The sequence below is a fragment of the Hevea brasiliensis genome, chromosome 16 (genome assembly GCF_030052815.1).
Source record: "Hevea brasiliensis isolate MT/VB/25A 57/8 chromosome 16, ASM3005281v1, whole genome shotgun sequence".
In the NCBI taxonomy this organism is placed as follows: Eukaryota; Viridiplantae; Streptophyta; class Magnoliopsida; order Malpighiales; family Euphorbiaceae; genus Hevea; species Hevea brasiliensis.
Genome location: NC_079508.1, coordinates 41604731 through 41621983, shown reverse-complemented (window position 1 = coordinate 41621983; position 17253 = coordinate 41604731). Strand labels below are relative to the sequence as shown.

The 17253-nt window shown below is 34.4% G+C and overlaps 1 protein-coding gene and 1 pseudogene across 1 annotated transcript; one reads left to right on the top strand and one right to left on the bottom strand.

Moving 5' to 3' along the window:
- Positions 1-1656: 1656 nt before the first annotated feature.
- On the top strand, positions 1657-2691 carry LOC110641716 (probable serine/threonine-protein kinase PIX13). The gene is made up of 2 exons (XM_021793536.2): positions 1657-2010; positions 2152-2691. Exon 2 carries the CDS (start codon positions 2202-2204, stop codon positions 2565-2567), a length of 366 nt encoding a protein of 121 aa, XP_021649228.2. The 5' UTR covers positions 1657-2010; positions 2152-2201; the 3' UTR covers positions 2568-2691.
- Positions 2692-3953: 1262 nt separating this feature from the next.
- On the bottom strand, positions 3954-8847 carry LOC110641715 (putative receptor-like protein kinase At3g47110; annotated as a pseudogene).
- Between the last annotated feature and the right edge of the window lie 8406 nt (positions 8848-17253).

Below are 17253 nucleotides of genomic sequence, written 5' to 3'. Positions count from 1 at the left end.
AAAAAATAATTAAATAGGTTGAAGAGAAAGTAGCAGGCCTGAATGCAAGACAGGGACTATTTGTGCTTCAGTTGGATCTAACCTAAAGATACAGTGAGCCTAAAAAGTGCCAGCCAAAGTAAGGCTCATTAGGATCTTGCTCTACACTCAATTTGACCAAGAAAGTGTGCAATAAGGTGAATCTAGACTTGTTTTTGCACTTAGGAGAAATCCTCTATAAGATAGGAATAAAAGAGGAGAGAATAAGTAAAAAATAAAAAATGGGTAGTCAATCTACCATGGCCAAAAATGAGAATAAGAAAGAGAGAAAATAATCTTGCTTTTTAAAAAATTAAATCCCTACATAGGAAGGAGAGCGTTAAGTTAAATTTCTTTTTAAATAGGTTAGCTTTAAGCTTTCTAAATAGCTAAAAATTTATAAATATACTTTTGAACCTCCTAAACAAGAATTTACAATCACTCATCACCAATTGCAACCACTCCCTCCTAACCCTTAATTTCACATACTTTGGATCTCATGAAAATTTTACGAAAATTTTGATTCACCTTTTAATTTCTCTTTTCCTCTATAGTAAATTTGCGTTAATTTCAATTACCAATTTTTGCAACCTAATCTTCCAAACAGAAAAAATCTTGGATTGAAGGTTGCTTAATCAAATAATTCAATCTCTAATCCTCAATTTATTCCAGTAAATGGGGATTCTTCACTCTAATTTGCGAGAGGATTTGAATTAAGTTAAAATGGGAGATGAAAAAATGTGTCATTTTTTGTTATATTAGGTAACTTATGTTTTTATTTAATTTTCATTAAATTATTAAAAAAATTTATATTTTTGATAAATTATTTTTTTCGATTCATGTAAGTCGCTTTTGATGGAAAATGTTAGAAAGTCATTTTTTGTTAACATTGCAAAATCTCATGATACTATTTATCAGAAAGTAAACCACATATCCTAAATGAAAAATGATATATATATATATATATATATATATATATATATATATATATATATATAATTTCCAAAAAAAAATGGGACTTCTAATGTCGGAAAAATTTTAGATGTCTTTTAGTCTTTTTTTTTTTTTTTTTTTTTTTTTTTTTTATTGAGGCTTTTAAGTTTTAATATAGTTGGGCTTTGCGTTTTTGGGTTTGTGCCGTCTCTGAGCTTGGACTTGACAATGAGTTTAAAACAACCGAAAAGGACAACTGCTTATATAAGCCCAAAAAATTTTAGTCCGTCTGATTTTTTTAAATTATTTTAATGAAATTAATCAAACTAAACTAATTAACTATTTTTTTAAAATATTAATTGAATTAAACCAGTAAAGGTAGAAGAAGGCTAATTAGTTACTTTTCTTTCACTTTTAATACATAGGAGTAGGGGATTTTGAATTCGAGTACCTTATTTAAATTATTCAAATTATTCTATTTTTGTGATGAAAAAAAAATTTTTTTATTGTGTAATTTATCAATTATTACTTCATCTATTAAAACTCTATTAAACAAAATAATAAAATTTCAATAGTTAATGCGAATTTTTTTTTTTTTTTATTACAATTCAAGATTGCTCACCACTAATTTAAATAGACAAAGAAATTAAATCCAATCAATCCCCTAAAAGTACCCGACCGTTGCCTGCTTTCCTTGATCTTGATTTTAACGGAGTGACAGGATGACTGGAAATCCTAAATAACCTTCCTTGATCTTGATTGTACCGAAGTGACAGGATGACTGAAAAGCCTAATCTTTGGCCTTTTCAGTTTTCTCTATATCTATTCTCATCAGAAATAAATATCATTCAAAGATAGAAAAAGGTTTATTTATTTATTTTTTTTATGGGGATTTCCTGGAGTGGCATTGCTGGTAAGTCCAATCCAGCTCCACCATCTATCCCTCTGGCTACACCTCCAGCTTCTATCCCTCCGGCTTCAGACTCAATCTCAGAACCAAACCAGCTCCCAAGTCGAATCGGCCATGTCATCGATTGTAAGTTCACCATATAATAAATGGTTATTTTTGTCCATTTCAACCTTGTATTCCTGTTAATCTCTGTTGCTTTTGCTCCCGGGATATTATCCTATCTGGGTTCTCTCTGCAAACGCTTGTTGAGTACTAAAAGGCTCTGTTTATTCAATTTCCTATCTCGTCAGGGGATACGTCTTTTGTGTATAGCAATGTCTACTGCACAAGCTAGTTCTCTATGGTAACTGCCAATCTTACAACACGGCTATCTCAAGTGAGTGACGCATTTGCAGCTATCTGGGCCGACAATGCCACTGAGGACAATGAATTCTCAGTTGCAATTGAAGACGAGAGTCTTCCTGATGCAGGAACTGCATCAGATTCAAAGTTGAAATCTTTCACCTATGCACAATTGAAAGCTGCAACCTTTGGCTTTAAAAGTGATATGGTGCTAGGAAGAGGAGGCTTTGGCAGTGTCTATAAGGGTTGGATCAAGGAGAACACTCCTCAGGCTATCAGGAAACGAGCCGTTGCCGTTAAGAGATTGGACACAAGAAGCAAGCAAGGATTTCGACAATGGCAAGTAAGTTTGTTTTATGAATGATATTGCAAATTAAATGGGTTTATTTGGTAACATCGCTGCGCTCAAATACCCTCTTTTAGATTGTTAGCATAATGTGACCAAGTTCATTATATCATGATAAAATTGTTGTGTAATTATTTGGTAATCATTTACAGACAGAGGTTGCTTTCTTAAGAACGCTTTCTCATCCTAACATTGTAAAGCTGTTGGGATACTGCGGGGAAAATTAAAATTTCCTCATTGTATATGAATTCATGCAAAGAGGCAGCTTGAATTACTATTTGTCTGGAGGTAAGAACTAATCATTAAATTCTGGAGTTATAGGCCAAATGCACCAGCATTTGCTGCAAACTTTTTCGCGGATAAAGAACCTCATTTTTTTTGCCTCCACGCACTGCTTCTTTTGACTATTGTAGAGAGCTCAAATCGGCTGCTTTCATGGGAACCAAGGGTTAAGGTTATAATAGGAATGGCTCAAGGTCTGACTTACTTGCATATGATGGAGAAGCCAATAATTTTACAGATATTTCAAGTCCTCAAATATATTCTTGATCAGGTAAAGTTCTATACACATTATTTCTAGATACCGTTGAGAACAAATAAAAAACATAACAGATATTGACAAATTCAAACATTTAATTTGTTCAAAACATCATTGCTAAAGTCAGTTCTGTTGCTGATCATTTTAATTTGGGCTAATTGGCAGAATAAATCCATGTCAATTGCTCATTTTATTCAAAATTTTTAATTTTAAATAATTTAATTATAATTTTCAAAATTGAACTTATAATCTAATTTGGAGATTTTAACTTTTCTTATATGGATAGCCTAGCAGACATGTCATGTAACACTTTATAATAAATTTAATAAATCTCATTACTTAACTCAATTGGCCCAAAAAATTTAAACCTTTATATTTATTATTCATTTTATCCAAACTTTTCAATACTTAACATTTAAATCAAACCATTCAAAATTGAAGAAATCTCACCTAACACCCAAGTTTTATCCCTAAATTTTAATAGGTAACTTACAATTTAATTTTTAAAATTTGGTGACACTTACAATTTAGCCCTTCTGTCCAATTGATTATTGATTACAGTAAAAATGGCCAAAATACCCTTAACTCTATAAATTTTTTGAGAGAGTGAAATGAGAAGCTACAAATTTTCCTTCCCTGATCTAATTGTCACAGCCTGTGCTTAAGTTGGGACCTACATCCATTCACCAAACCATCCCCAGACAAACCCAAAGACACTGGAAACACGAAAGATTGAAGCTACAAGGAAAGATCTCTAGGTCAACTCACAACTCGTCAACAGACTTTTAAGATTTCGAATTCGATTAATAGAAAAACAAGCCTAGAAAAACAAGCCTATAAAAACAAATCTACTACACGTGAGAGGTGCTTGGGCCTTCATTTCAGTGGGTATTCCATCTCGCTTGCTCATGTTGAAAAGTGGCTTTGATATTCTGTAATTCCCTGATTACATCCATCATCTTCATTCTCTCTGTTGGAAGTTCCATAGAGCATGCAACTCCAATTCTCATCACTAAGACCAAATAGTTTAATAAGTTTTCTCTTCCATCATTTGATAGATTAATGCTTGGATCAACAACTTCCATTACGTTGCATGGCAAAGGTCTCTTTGTTGGATTTAGAGGAAGAAAAAACTAAGAAATTTAAGAGAGATTTATGCTAGAACAAGTAGGAGAAAGAAAACCATAAATTTATTACTAAAATGGAGGATTAACATATACAAATTCAAAGATTTTTTTTCTTCCTTTTCTTTCTCATTTTGCTAGCTCTCTCAAAACACTCTTTCCAGCCCTCTCAAGTTTTCTCCGCACAATTTTTCCAGCAGTAACATTTCCTTTTTATAGGAAAATATTACTTTCTTTTCTCAACTAATGCCATGCTTGCACCATGCTTAGGTATGGCTCATTTCTTTACTTGTGCACATAGAGTTTTACCTACTAAATCTCATTAACTCCAACACTCCTCCTTGATGAGATTTTTGTTGGAGCTATGAATTCAGTAAAGTCTTCAAGTAACTTAAAATTTCTGATTTGTTTGGTTCTCTTGGAGCACATCTCTCCAAGTTTGATGATTTTCTTTTGCTTTGATGGAGCACTTCTCTCCATGTTTGTTGTTGGTGGAACACATCTCTCCAACTTTTTCATGGGGCCCTTCTCTCCAATGCTTTGATTTCTGGTGCACTTTCTCACCATAATACTCATCTTTTTTCTGATGCACTTTCTCAACATTTTTTCTTTTTTTTTTGGGTGCACTTGCTCACCATTGTTCTTTTTCTGGTGCACTATCTCACCAGTAAAGTTTCTTTCTTCAAAACAAAATTTCTTCTTCTTGGAACAACCTTCCTTTTGAATGCTATATGGGATTGCTTAATTGTGTAGCTGCTACCATCTCATTCTTGACAAGAACAAACTCAATAGGTCCTCAAGATTAAAAAGCTCTGATACCATTTGTTGGATTTAGAGGAAGAAAAAACTAAGAAATTTAAGAGAGATTTATGCTAGAACAAGTAGGAGAAAGAAAACCATAAATTCATCACTAAAATGGAGGATTGACAAATACAAATTCCAAGATTTGTTTTTCTTCCTTTTCTTCCTCATTTTGCTAGAGCTCTCAAAACACTCTTTCCAGCCCTCTCAAGTTTTCTCTGCACACTTTTTCCAACAGCAACATTTCCTTTTTATAGGGAAATATTTTTTTTTTTTTCTCAACTAATGCTTGCACCATACTTAGGTATGACTCAATTCTTTACTTGTGCACATAAAGTTTTTCCTACTAAATCTCATTAACTCCAACACTCTCAACAAAAACATGAAGATTTAGTCCATCTTTAAAAGAATCATCCGTTGGTTTTTTCCCAGTAAACACCTCTAACAACAGAAATCCATAGCTATATACGTCTGCTTCTATGGAAACCATGTCACCCATGCCGTGCTCTGCAAACAAAATAAGCTCATGCCATTAACACATACCAAGAATAGCATTTGTCGTTTATTACTTTATAGTTACTATTATCAAAGCTTGTAAATCATATTACCAGTTAATTTTAATTCAGTGGTATCAGAGTCATTTTCAGTATTATGAGTTCTCGAATTCAAGTCTCAATTCAAATATTAGTTCCTTTTTAATACATGAAAAATAAAAAATTGTATGAAATTGATTTGTAAATTTACACTTGGCATACTCGAAATCTATGACAATTTATTGAGAATTAATTATCTTTAATTCCATAAAATTAGATATGGTAGAGTAAAATGCTATTAGAATTAGTAAATAATACATATTATACCCTTTAAAGTGAATTCCATTTTCATTAAAAATCCATATTCTTTTTCCCTTTTTGTAAGATAAAAACTTGGAAATGCAAAATGTACCTGGAGCAACATAGCCGATAGTTCCCTTGATTGCCAGAGAAGTACTACATGGATACTGATCAGCCCCACAAGAAACTGCAGAGACGATCTTCGCCAATCCGAAATCTTCAACACAGGCTATCATCTCATTATCTAGAAGAACATTACTCGGCTTGAGATCACCATTGATGATTGTGGATGGACAACCATTACGAAGATACTCTATTGCAGAAGCAATATCAACAGCAATGTCCAGCCTCTGCATCCATTTCAGATTTCCTGGAACTATTTGTTGCCCACCTTCCCCTGTATTGCCAGGCTGCAACAATTTATCCAAGCTCCCATTAGGCATGAATTCATAAATAAGAGCTCTGAAATCATTCCCTAGAAAATCAATGCTAGAACAGGAACTCAGTAGCTTCATGAGATTTCTGTGTCTGATGATTCTTAGAGCTTTGCATTCGGACATGAAACTGTGTGATGCTCCTCTCTAATGCAGGTTTAGCACTTTCACTGCTATTTCTGTTGCTGTTGGTTCAAGAATACCAATTATATGGGACGTAGAGAATCCATCCGTAGCTTTGAAGAGTTCTGCATAGGATATTCTAAAAAATGGGAGATTAAATGATGGCATGGAAATTCCTTTCTTTCTAGGCATTCTTTTCCTGTGCCAGAAAAATAACGAAACCCCCAACAACAGTATAAATAATGCAGCACCAACCGCTGATATTGATCCTTTTAGCGCAGAGGAGAGTTTTTCCTTGTTGGATTTCGGGAAGGGGCAAGGAGGAAGCTTCAAATCTGCGATACCTCCACAGAGATAATTGTTTCCCAACAGTGAAACTGCACTTGAATTCAAGAAGATTCCATGTTTTGGAACTTCTCCTTCAAGCCTATTAAAAGAAAAATTCAACAGATTCAACCCATCAAGCGCAGCTGTAGAATCTGGAATTTTCCGAGAAAGATTATTGCGCGAAATATCCAGCTCTCTTAAACCCTGCAAAGAACTAAAAGCCTGAGGTATCCCTCTTTCAAATAAATTACCCCCAGGGTAAAGACCTTCTAGATTCAACACTTTCCAATGGAGCTTGGAATTGTGCCAGATAGTCTATTGTGAGATAAATCCAACAAGAGAATGTTTTGCAGTGAGCCAACTTATGATGGAACAGGATCAGTGAATTGATTGTGAGATAAAACAAGTGCGAAAGAAAGAGAAGAAAGGCCGATAACTTCTGCGGGTATTGAACCATTGAGACTATTATCACGGAGATCCAATTCAATCAAGCCACTAACACTTCCAAGACTTGAAGGTATGGCTCCATGGAAATTGTTGAATCTCATGTGAAGAACACTACGGAATGTTAAATTAGCAAGTGAAGATGGGATAGTTCCACCGAAGTTGTTGTAAGACAAAGTCATATATTGCAATTGTTGAAATTTCCCGAAATCAGTAAGAATAGGGCCAGAGAGAAAATTCCAACCGAGCTGCAAGAATCTCAAATTGCCAAGGTTTTCAAGACCTAGGGGAATGGTACCTTGCAACTGATTTTCTGACAGACCCATGATCCACATTTTTTTTTTGAGAGATTGGCTATGGATTTGGGAATAGATCCATTGAGAAAATTCCTTGCAACATTGATTTGTTGTAAACTGGAACAATTAGTTAGAGAATCAATGAAACTTAAGTCATCCTGAAGCTGATTGACCGCAAGTGTCACATCGTGAAGATTGGGCAGCATTCCAAGATTTTTTGGAATTGAACCAGTAAAATAATTTGAGAATAGAACAATTTTTTGAAGAGGAGAAGCATTTGATCGCGTAACAGGTATTGACCCAGTAAACTTGTTATATGCAAGTGCAAAGGAAGACAAATTTGGAAGAGTGAGGCCTATATCAGAGGGGATTCTTCCATGTAATTGAGGAACATGCTAAATATCTCAATATTGGAGATGTTATAGAGACCGGGAGGAATCTCACCGGTTAGATTGTTTTCTTATAACAACACATCTATTAGCTTCCCAAGTCGCGAAAGTTCTTCAGGAATCTGTCCTTGCAAGCTATTTGTCCGTAGAGAGATTTGGTAGAGAGATGAGAGATCCCCTATAGAGGGAGGAATACTTCCTGTCAGATTATTTGCCGCCAAGCCTGAGCACCAAGTTTTGGTAAAGAGCCCAACTCAGCAGGAATACTTCCGATAAGCTTGTTGTCGATGAGATCAAGACACACAAGGTTGGAGCAACGAGGTATATTTCCACCAAATGAATTGTTGGCGAGTATGAGATATCGAACGCGTTGAAGACGACCAATTCCTGTGGGATTTCGCCTTAGAAGGTAATGTTTTGGAAGTTGAGGACCCTAACAAAGGAAAGGTTTCCTATGTGAGGCGATAGAGATCCCACCAAACCTTCTGATGTGAGGATCAAAGCTATGACTCTGCCAGGATGTCAACGACTACATGAAACACCCTGCCAATCGCAGTAGTGCAGCGAATCATTCCAAGTTCTCAAGGCTTGAAATGGGTCTCGTTCTATAGCTTGTTTGAATGATAACAACGCAAGCCTATCAGGAACATTTTGCAGGCAAGTGGAAGAATTGGCGGCGTACAAGAACCAGCACATGGCGGCAATGTGGAAAGACAGCCACGTTGCCATATTTTTTTTTTTCTAGGAAAACAGTGGATCGATGTTGTGCTAATCTTTCGGCGAAAAAAAAAATTGTGGTAAGTCTAGAGCAAGGACGTGTGTCGAATGATGAGATAAAGGGTTTCAAGATAGGAATGAGGGGCGAGGTGGAAGCCTTTCAATTTTTTTGTTGGATTATGAGCATATTATATTAAGGCAAGACAGTGTACTTTCCTTGCCCTACAATAATTGAGGAAGATTTCTCGGGTAAGGTGGGCAATACAAGTGAGCATTTAATTAGTTCGGTTCAAAATTGAATTGAATCGATAAAACTAAATCTTCTATTATACACAATCAAATCAAAATTGATTTTAATATACGGTTCAGTTTAGTTTAGAAGCAGTTTTCAAATATAAGAGTAGAAGGGAAAGGTTCAACATTTTTCTTTATGCAATTCTCAATTTAAGATCAAAATTTTAATGCTTAAAATTAAAGTTTGGATGTTAATATCAAGTTAATCTCATCAACAAACACATAAATCACAATAACTACAAAATGTTATTAGTAATTATTGCAAATCACTACCAAATCTCATCACTAATTTCATCAGTAGTTTGAAGATATGGAGGCTCAGACATAAGAAAGAAAAGAAAACCTAAGAATCTTAATTTAAAACCCACTAAGGGAACATGCAATGTAATGTGTAGACTTCATTACAAGATTCATCTTCTCTTAATCAGCACCTGTTGCAAATCAACGCCTCATCTTCTAGTCCACCTCTACCACATTATGGAATGTTGAGATGAGAAAGTACCCACTCTCAGTAATGAAGGAGAGCTACCATAGAAAGGCAGAGAGTGACGATTGGAGCCCTTGCTTGGTGGTTGGTTTTGACTGTGAGGGTGATGGTTTTGAGTTAAGGGAGTGAGGGAGAAGGAGAAGAAGGAGGGGGAAGGAGCTGATGATAAAGATTGACGAATAACCATAGTAGACCAGAGATTGAGCATGAGGACAGGAGGTGCGCAAGGAAGAAAAAGGAAAAGAAAAGAGGGGCGACAAATCTATAGGGTAAATTGAGAAGAAGCTTATATATAGGGAACGATTTTAATGGTTGAGATTTTGTTATCTTTAATGAACGGCTCAGATGAAAGTAATAAAAAATGGTTGAAAAAAAAAACACATAGCAGAGCCTGAGATTCGAACTCTAGGCTGCATGTTTGGCTTAAAACCCTTAAACGAGTGATGGAAGAGAAATCTTAACACAAGAATTATGAAAACTAACATATATCAGTTCGATTCTGTATAACTGAATTTTTTTATCTTCAGAACCAAACTGAAATAATCAAAATTCTTAAAAAAAAAAACCAAACCGAATCAGATCACCTTAAAAATTGGACCAAATTACCAATTTAGACCGGTTTGGTTTGGTTCAAACTGAATAGCGCTCATACCTAGTGGGCATTATCCATCTCCACTTATAGTTTGGTTACATGACAGATACATGGTACAATTTGGTGAACCCTTCACAGACAAGGTTTTTTTTTTTTTTTTTAGTTAGAAATTTATTAATTAAGGAACAAAATTAGGTAAGAAAATAGCTCCAATCTAAGCCTTTTCCAACATACAATCTCCATTACACTCACTGTAGAGAGCCAAAATAATACCCATACAAAATAGGGGAAACTAGGCAAACAAAAGAGAGAAACTCTCTCTTACATTTTTTTTTTCTTTTGTTTTTATGCCTAGGGCATTTTCATTTGCCATTAAAGCAGCTTTCCCTGTCCTTACTGGGCAGGGAGAGCTCCTCTCCATGCCTAGGCTATGGGTTTTCTCTTCCCATTCTAGGTGGGTATAAATGTTTTCTTTTACATTTTGTCTAGCAACTTGGGTTTCAATGAGAGAAAGTCTATAACATCCTAAAAATTTTAAAGTACTGTACATGTACGATTAAGGAAAATTCTAAAGCGTTATCTTGTTAATTTACCAATGTTCTAAGTAGGTAAATCATTAAATTGGTTATTTGCAATGTTAAGCATTGGATCTTTAGTATCCTAATAAATGTGAAGTTTTCACTATTCAATGTATTTTGTTATCTGCAACAGTAAGAATTCATTTTAATTTTAATTGGTCTATTGTTATCTGGTAGTATGTAAGAGTATGGTTTTAGTAAATATGCACTATTTTGAAATAATAGTAATGCCACAATATTGGAGAAATCTCCATGATATTTATTTTGTTAAATAATTAAAATGGATTTAAGATAAATTTTATTCTTATTTGCTATCTATGTTTTTAGAAATAGTACTTAATGTCACACCTGTTCCTAACCTGTAGAGACTGATATAACCCAAAAAACTAATTGAGTTTCCCTTAAAAATGTAGCTAAAGGAACATATGGAACCTATTACAATACATCTAATATATAAAACATTGCTCCATGCCAACAAAACATATTTAAATACACACATATATAAATATCGTCTTTGTGAAGATCAAAAGAAAATATTTACAGTCCAGCGCTTCTAGCTGCCTATATACATGTACAGTAATCTAAAACAAAATAAATACACAAAAGTGACATACTGGCCTAACCCTGCTAGACTCTATAATAGGTGAAGTAGAAGTGATACACTTGCATTATATAGGTATTTTAAGGTACATTTTATTGCATTTCATTGCTATTTTGTTAGTTATTTACATAATTTTTAGCTAATTTCATTGCATTTCAGGATTTTGAGTTACTCTGGCTTAATTCATTGATTTATATATTTTATCAAGTGATTTCATATTATCCTAAGGCCTAGAGCACAATTAGACAAGTTTGGAAGTTAAAAATGACAAGTTATGCATTGAGGAGAAAAGCACAGGTCTTGCATTGGGCACACTTGCCCCGTGTAACAAACTGGCAGGAGTATGCTAAGTTAGAGCACTTACACAGGCTATATAAAAGAGCCCGTGTAATGGTCCCTAGCCCATGTAACCATTTGCCATCCCAATTTATGAAGATTTCTAAAGCTCCAGAAAGTTACACGGCCTACATCGTGTAATGATACATAGGCTGTGTAAAATAACCTGGCCTAGACTCTAATTCGATTCCAACTTTATTTCACTCAACTCAGAAAGACTTCTAAGGCCTCCAAGACTCTAAATTGAGAATTTTTATGCAAGATATAAATGCAAGTAGTCAGGAACAAGCTAGGGATTGAATCTTTTACATTCAAACTTAGGTTTTCAACTATTTAGAGAGATTTGCACCAAGGTTTGAAGGAGAGATTCGTAGCCAAACTTCCAAAAGTTCAAAGCTGTAGAGTCTTCCATCTGGGTTCTTTTGTTCTATTTCTTCTTTGTTCTTATTGTTATTCTATTTTAAGTTTGATTGTTAAACTCACCATGAGTGAGCAGTTCTCTTAATTCTAGAATTAAGGATGTAGCACTTTCAATTCTGCTATGGATTCATACTGATTTTATTTAATAAATTTGGAGTTTCGTTCTTTAATTCAATTTTTTGTGATCTTAATGCATGCTATGTGTAGAGATCCACTTAGTTATGATTCTAGATATTAATTAAAGGACTGAAAAGTGAAAATTAATATTGAAAAATTAAGATATTGAACTTATGGTTTCTGACCTAGAGATAGGTTGAGATTCTATGTGGAGTTCATAATTAATCAAAGAGCTTAAAGGGCCTTAATTAAAATTGATTGCCACGAAAATAAGGTTTAGATTAATTAAGATACACCTTGAGTGCCTTGAGAGAGAACTTAAGATAACTTATGATTAATTTTCTTTAAAGTAACAACTTTCCAATTATTAAACAAATGAGATTAGATTTGTAATAGATTGAAGTGTGAACCCCTAATTCTGGAATTTCTTTCATTAATTGATTTTTTTTTTTAGTTCAGTTGATTTGCTTTCCTTTACTTCATCAAGTTTAGTTAATTTAGTTTTAGTTCTCATCATCACATTCAGTAGTCTAGATAGTTATAATTTCTATTTAGTTTAGTACTCACCAAGTTCCTTATGGGAATAATACTCTACTCATTACTTTATTACTTGTTAACGATCCATGTACTTGCGAGATTTTGCATAATAAGTTTTTAGTGCTGTTGCTGGGGAGCTTTTATTGATATTAGACAATAGGCAATTTGGCTAGTTTAGATATTTTATTTTATTAATTTTTATTAGTTATTTATTTTTGTTTTCTTTATTCCTATTTCAAACATTCTGTTTAGTTTATGACTAGAACAAAACCAAAGATATACTTGAATTAGATATAGAAATAGACAAAACTATAAGAGCTATTAAGAGGCGAAAGAAGCAACAGAAAGATGAAACTTCAACCATGGTAGATAACAGGCCAAAACCTTTGAGGGACTATGGAGCCCTAACTATTTAAGCCTTCCAACTGATTGTTACTAGACTTGCAATAGATGCAAATAATTTTGAGCCTAAATCAGCATCGCTTCAGATGATTCAATGGACACAATTTGGAGGGTCACTAATGGAAGATCCACACTATCACCTCCAATCTTTTCTTACTCTATGTGACACATTCAAGATAAATGGTGTTTCTGAGGATGCTATTGGACTCAAAGAATTCTCATTCTCCCTTAAAGATAAAGCAAGAAAGTGGCTAGTATCTAAACCTGCATGATCATTCACCAACTAGGCTGACCTTTCGCAAACCATTTTAGCAAGATACTTCCCACCTGGGAAGATTGCTAAATTAAGAATTAAACTGAATACATTATAGAAAAAGGACAATGAATCACTCTATGATGTATGGGAAAGGTATAAAGACCTTCAAAGGGAGTGCTCACATCATGGCATTCAAGACTGGCTCCTAATTTAGAATTTTTACAATGGTTTAGTGCTATTAATAAGGAGCATAGTAGATTTAGCAGTTGGTGGAGATCTGATGGAGAAAAAAACCTCTTGAACTTTTGGAAAGAGTTGCATATCACAATTATGAATGGTCAAATGAGAGAGGGGATACAAGAAGAATAGCTGGAGTATTAGAACTGGATGCTCTTAGTATGATTAATGTTGAATTTGATCAGTTTTTAAAAAGGCTTGATAGAATGCAAGCTAATGCAATCAGAATTAGCAATTAATCTACGACCACTATGGAGGAGAACATCCAAGCTCAACATACAACAATTATAGTGCCATCCACAAAATAGATGAACTATATGAACAATAGTGGAAACTTCAATCAGAGGCCAGCAAACAATCCTTATTCTAACACCTACAACCTTGGATGGATGAACCACTCAAATTTTTCATGGTCAAACCTGTAGAACCAACAGAACCAGCCAATCAATAGACAGCAAGGATACAGTCCAACACCACTAGGTTTTTAGAACAGAGGTCAAAACATAACTCAACCACCACCACCAATTCCTCAGCCTCAATAGCCTAAACAAAAGTTACAATGGAATCCATGATGGAGAGTTTTCTAGTAGCTCAACAACAATAGAATGAAATGACCAAATAGCTATCTTCCAGAATGGAACAATTGGTAACACATAACAAAATGCTTGAAAACCAGATTGCTAAGTAAGCTAGTTCTTTAAGCAAAGCCATTGGTAAACTGCCTAGTTAACCAAAGATGAATTGAAGGAGCAATGTAAGGCAGTCACTTTGAGGAGTGTTAAGATACTAGAAGACCAAAAGGCAAAAACAAATCAGAAAAGGCCCCTGATGAAACCAAGACTCAAGCAAAAGGAAATGAGACATAAGCTAACACAGGCAAGGAGAAGAAGGAGGAAAAGAAAGAAGAAAAAAAGGAGCTACCTAAGCCCTACCAACCACTATTGCCTTTTCCTTAAAGATTTTAAAAGGCTAAACTAGACATGCAGTGTGGAAAAGTTTTATAGAAACTCTACATCAACATTCTCTTCACGGAAGCTCTATCTCAAATGTCATCATATGCTAAGTTCTTAAAGGAGATACTTTCAAACAAGAGGAAGGTTGATGACTATGAGACAGTAGCTCTCATAGAGGAATGCAATGCAATCTTGCAAAACAAACTACCTCCAAAGCTAAAAGACCATAGAAGCTTTTCAATACCTTATCCCATTGGCAACATGAATATTAACAAGGCCCTTTATGACTTAGGAGCAAGTGTTAGTCTAATGCCCTATCTATTTGTCAAAAGCTGAATGTTGGAGAGCTTAAACCAACCATAATTTTTTTGTAATTAGTGGACAGATCTATTAAATGTTTGATAGGAATTTCGGAGAATATCCCCAAAAGATTGGCAAATTCTTTATACCAATCAACTTTATTATTCTGGAAATGGAGGAGGATATTCAAATCCCATAATCTTGCTAAGACCTTTCTTAACAACTACTGGAGCAATCATAGATATTAAAAATGGGTTATTAACCCTCAAAGTGGGAGAAGAGGAAGTAGAGTTTAACATATTTCATGCAATGAAACAAAAGCTAGACACAGACAAGTGTTTAAGGGTTGATATAATTGATGAGCTAGTCGAAGAAGAGTTCAATAAGAGATATCCAAAAGATCCTCTAGAACCTTGTATTGCACATAACAGTACTATAAAAGATGAAAACAAAGAAATTGCAATAATTACACAATCACTAGAAGCTAGCCCACTACTACCATTGGCTTAAGCACTTCAAGTTGAAGAATTAAAGCAAACTCCAACCATGTCAACACCTAATGACAAAAAGGCAATCTTAAACCCCTTCCTTCCACTATCAGGTATGCATTTCTTGGCTCAAATTTACTTTTCCTGTAATAATTAGTACACTGAGCAAGAAAAGGAAAAACTATTAATGGAATTAAGAACCCAAGGGAAGAGTATTGGATATAAAATAGAGGATCTAAAGAGAATTAGCCCTTCCATTTGTATGCATAGGATACCTAAGGAAGAGAATAGTAAACCCACCATGAAGCATCAAAGGAGACTAAACCCGAACATGAAAGAGGTAGTTAAGAAAGAAATTTTGAAACTATTAGAAGTAGGAGTAATCTACCTTATTTAGTACCTAAGAAGAGTGGGATGACTATAATCAGGAATGATAATAATGAGCTAATCCCTACTAAGACTGTCACTAATTGGCAAATGTGCGTTAACTATAGGAAATTAAATAGTGTCACCTGAAAAGACCATTTCCCTCTTCTGTTCATTGATCAAATGCTTGATCTATTAGCCAAGTATTCAAATTTCTATTACCTAGGTGGGTACTCGGGATTTTTTCAAGAAAAGACCATTTTTACCTATCCCTATGGCAGTTTTGCATATAGGAGAATGCCTTTTAGTCTATGTAATGCCCCTACTACTTTTAAAAAAAGCATGACGATTATTTTCTTTGACTTTATTAAAAACATAATGAAAGTATTTATGGATGATTTCTCGGTCTATGGCACTACTTTTGATGGCTATTTAACTAAACTTTCTAAAGTGTTATAAAGATGTGAGAAATCAAACTTGGTACTAAATCAGGAGAAATGCCACTTCATGGTTAGAGAATGCATACTTCTTGGTCATCTAGCATTAGAAAGAGGCATATAGGTGGACAAGGCAAAGATTGAAATCATAGAGAAGATGCCACCTCTAACATCAGTCAAAGTAGAGTGAAGCTTTTAGGGACATGCAGGATTCCATTAAAGATTTATAAAAGACTTCTTCAAAATAGCTAAGCCATTAACAAACTTTTTAAATTAAGATGTACCCTTTGATTTTGATGAAAGTTGCCTTGCTTCTTTTTACAGGATAAAGGAAGTATTAATTTCTGCACCAATAATGCAATGTCTAGACTGAGAGCTACCATTTGAGATTATGTGTGATGCAAGGAATTATACAGTAGGAGCAATTCTTGGGTAAAGAAAAGATAAGAAAGTCTATGCTATCTATTATGCTAATAAGACACTTGATGATGCACAGATCAATTATGCAACTACAGAAAAAGAGTTCTTAACTGTTGTGTTTGCAATTATAAATTTAGATCCTACCTAGTTGGATCAAAAGTCATTGTATATACAGACCATACAGCTCTTCGATATCTCTTGAATAAGAAAAAGGCAAAGCCAAGGCAAATATGGTGGATACTTCTCCTGTAGGAATTTGACTTAAAAATTAAAGACAAGAAGGGAGCTAAAAATGTAGTAGCTGATCATCTTTCTAGGCTGAAGCAAGAAGAAGAGGGAGATACAATTGAGGACGCACCAATAGATGACTCCTTTCCAGATGAGCACTTCCTATCCATAACTCAACCCCCATGGCATGCAGACATAGTCAATTATCTTGTATGCAGAGTGCTACCACCAATAATATCCTATCAATAGATAAAAAAGGTTTTTATTTGACATAAAGGACTATACTTATGAATAACCTCTGCTATATAAGAGATAAAATGATAGCCTCATCAGAAGATGCATTCCAGAGGAGGAAGTTGAAAGCATACTCCAACACTGTCATTCATCACTTAACATTTTAGCATAAGAAAAACTATGGCCAAAATAATGTAAGTAGGTTTTTGTTGGCCATCCTTGTTCAAAGATGTAAGAAACTTTATGCTTACACGCGGTTAATGTTAAAAAACTGAAAATATATCAAGAAGGAACAAGATGCCCCTACATGGAATATTTGAAGTAGAGCTTTTTCATGTATGGGGGATAGATTTTATGGGTTCATTCTCATCTTCACTTGGAAACAAGTATATCTT

Excerpts from the sequence above, each read along its gene's own strand:
- LOC110641716 (XM_021793536.2), top strand. The coding sequence starts at position 2,202 with ATGGTAACTGCCAATCTTACAACACGGCTATCTCAAGTGAGTGACGCA.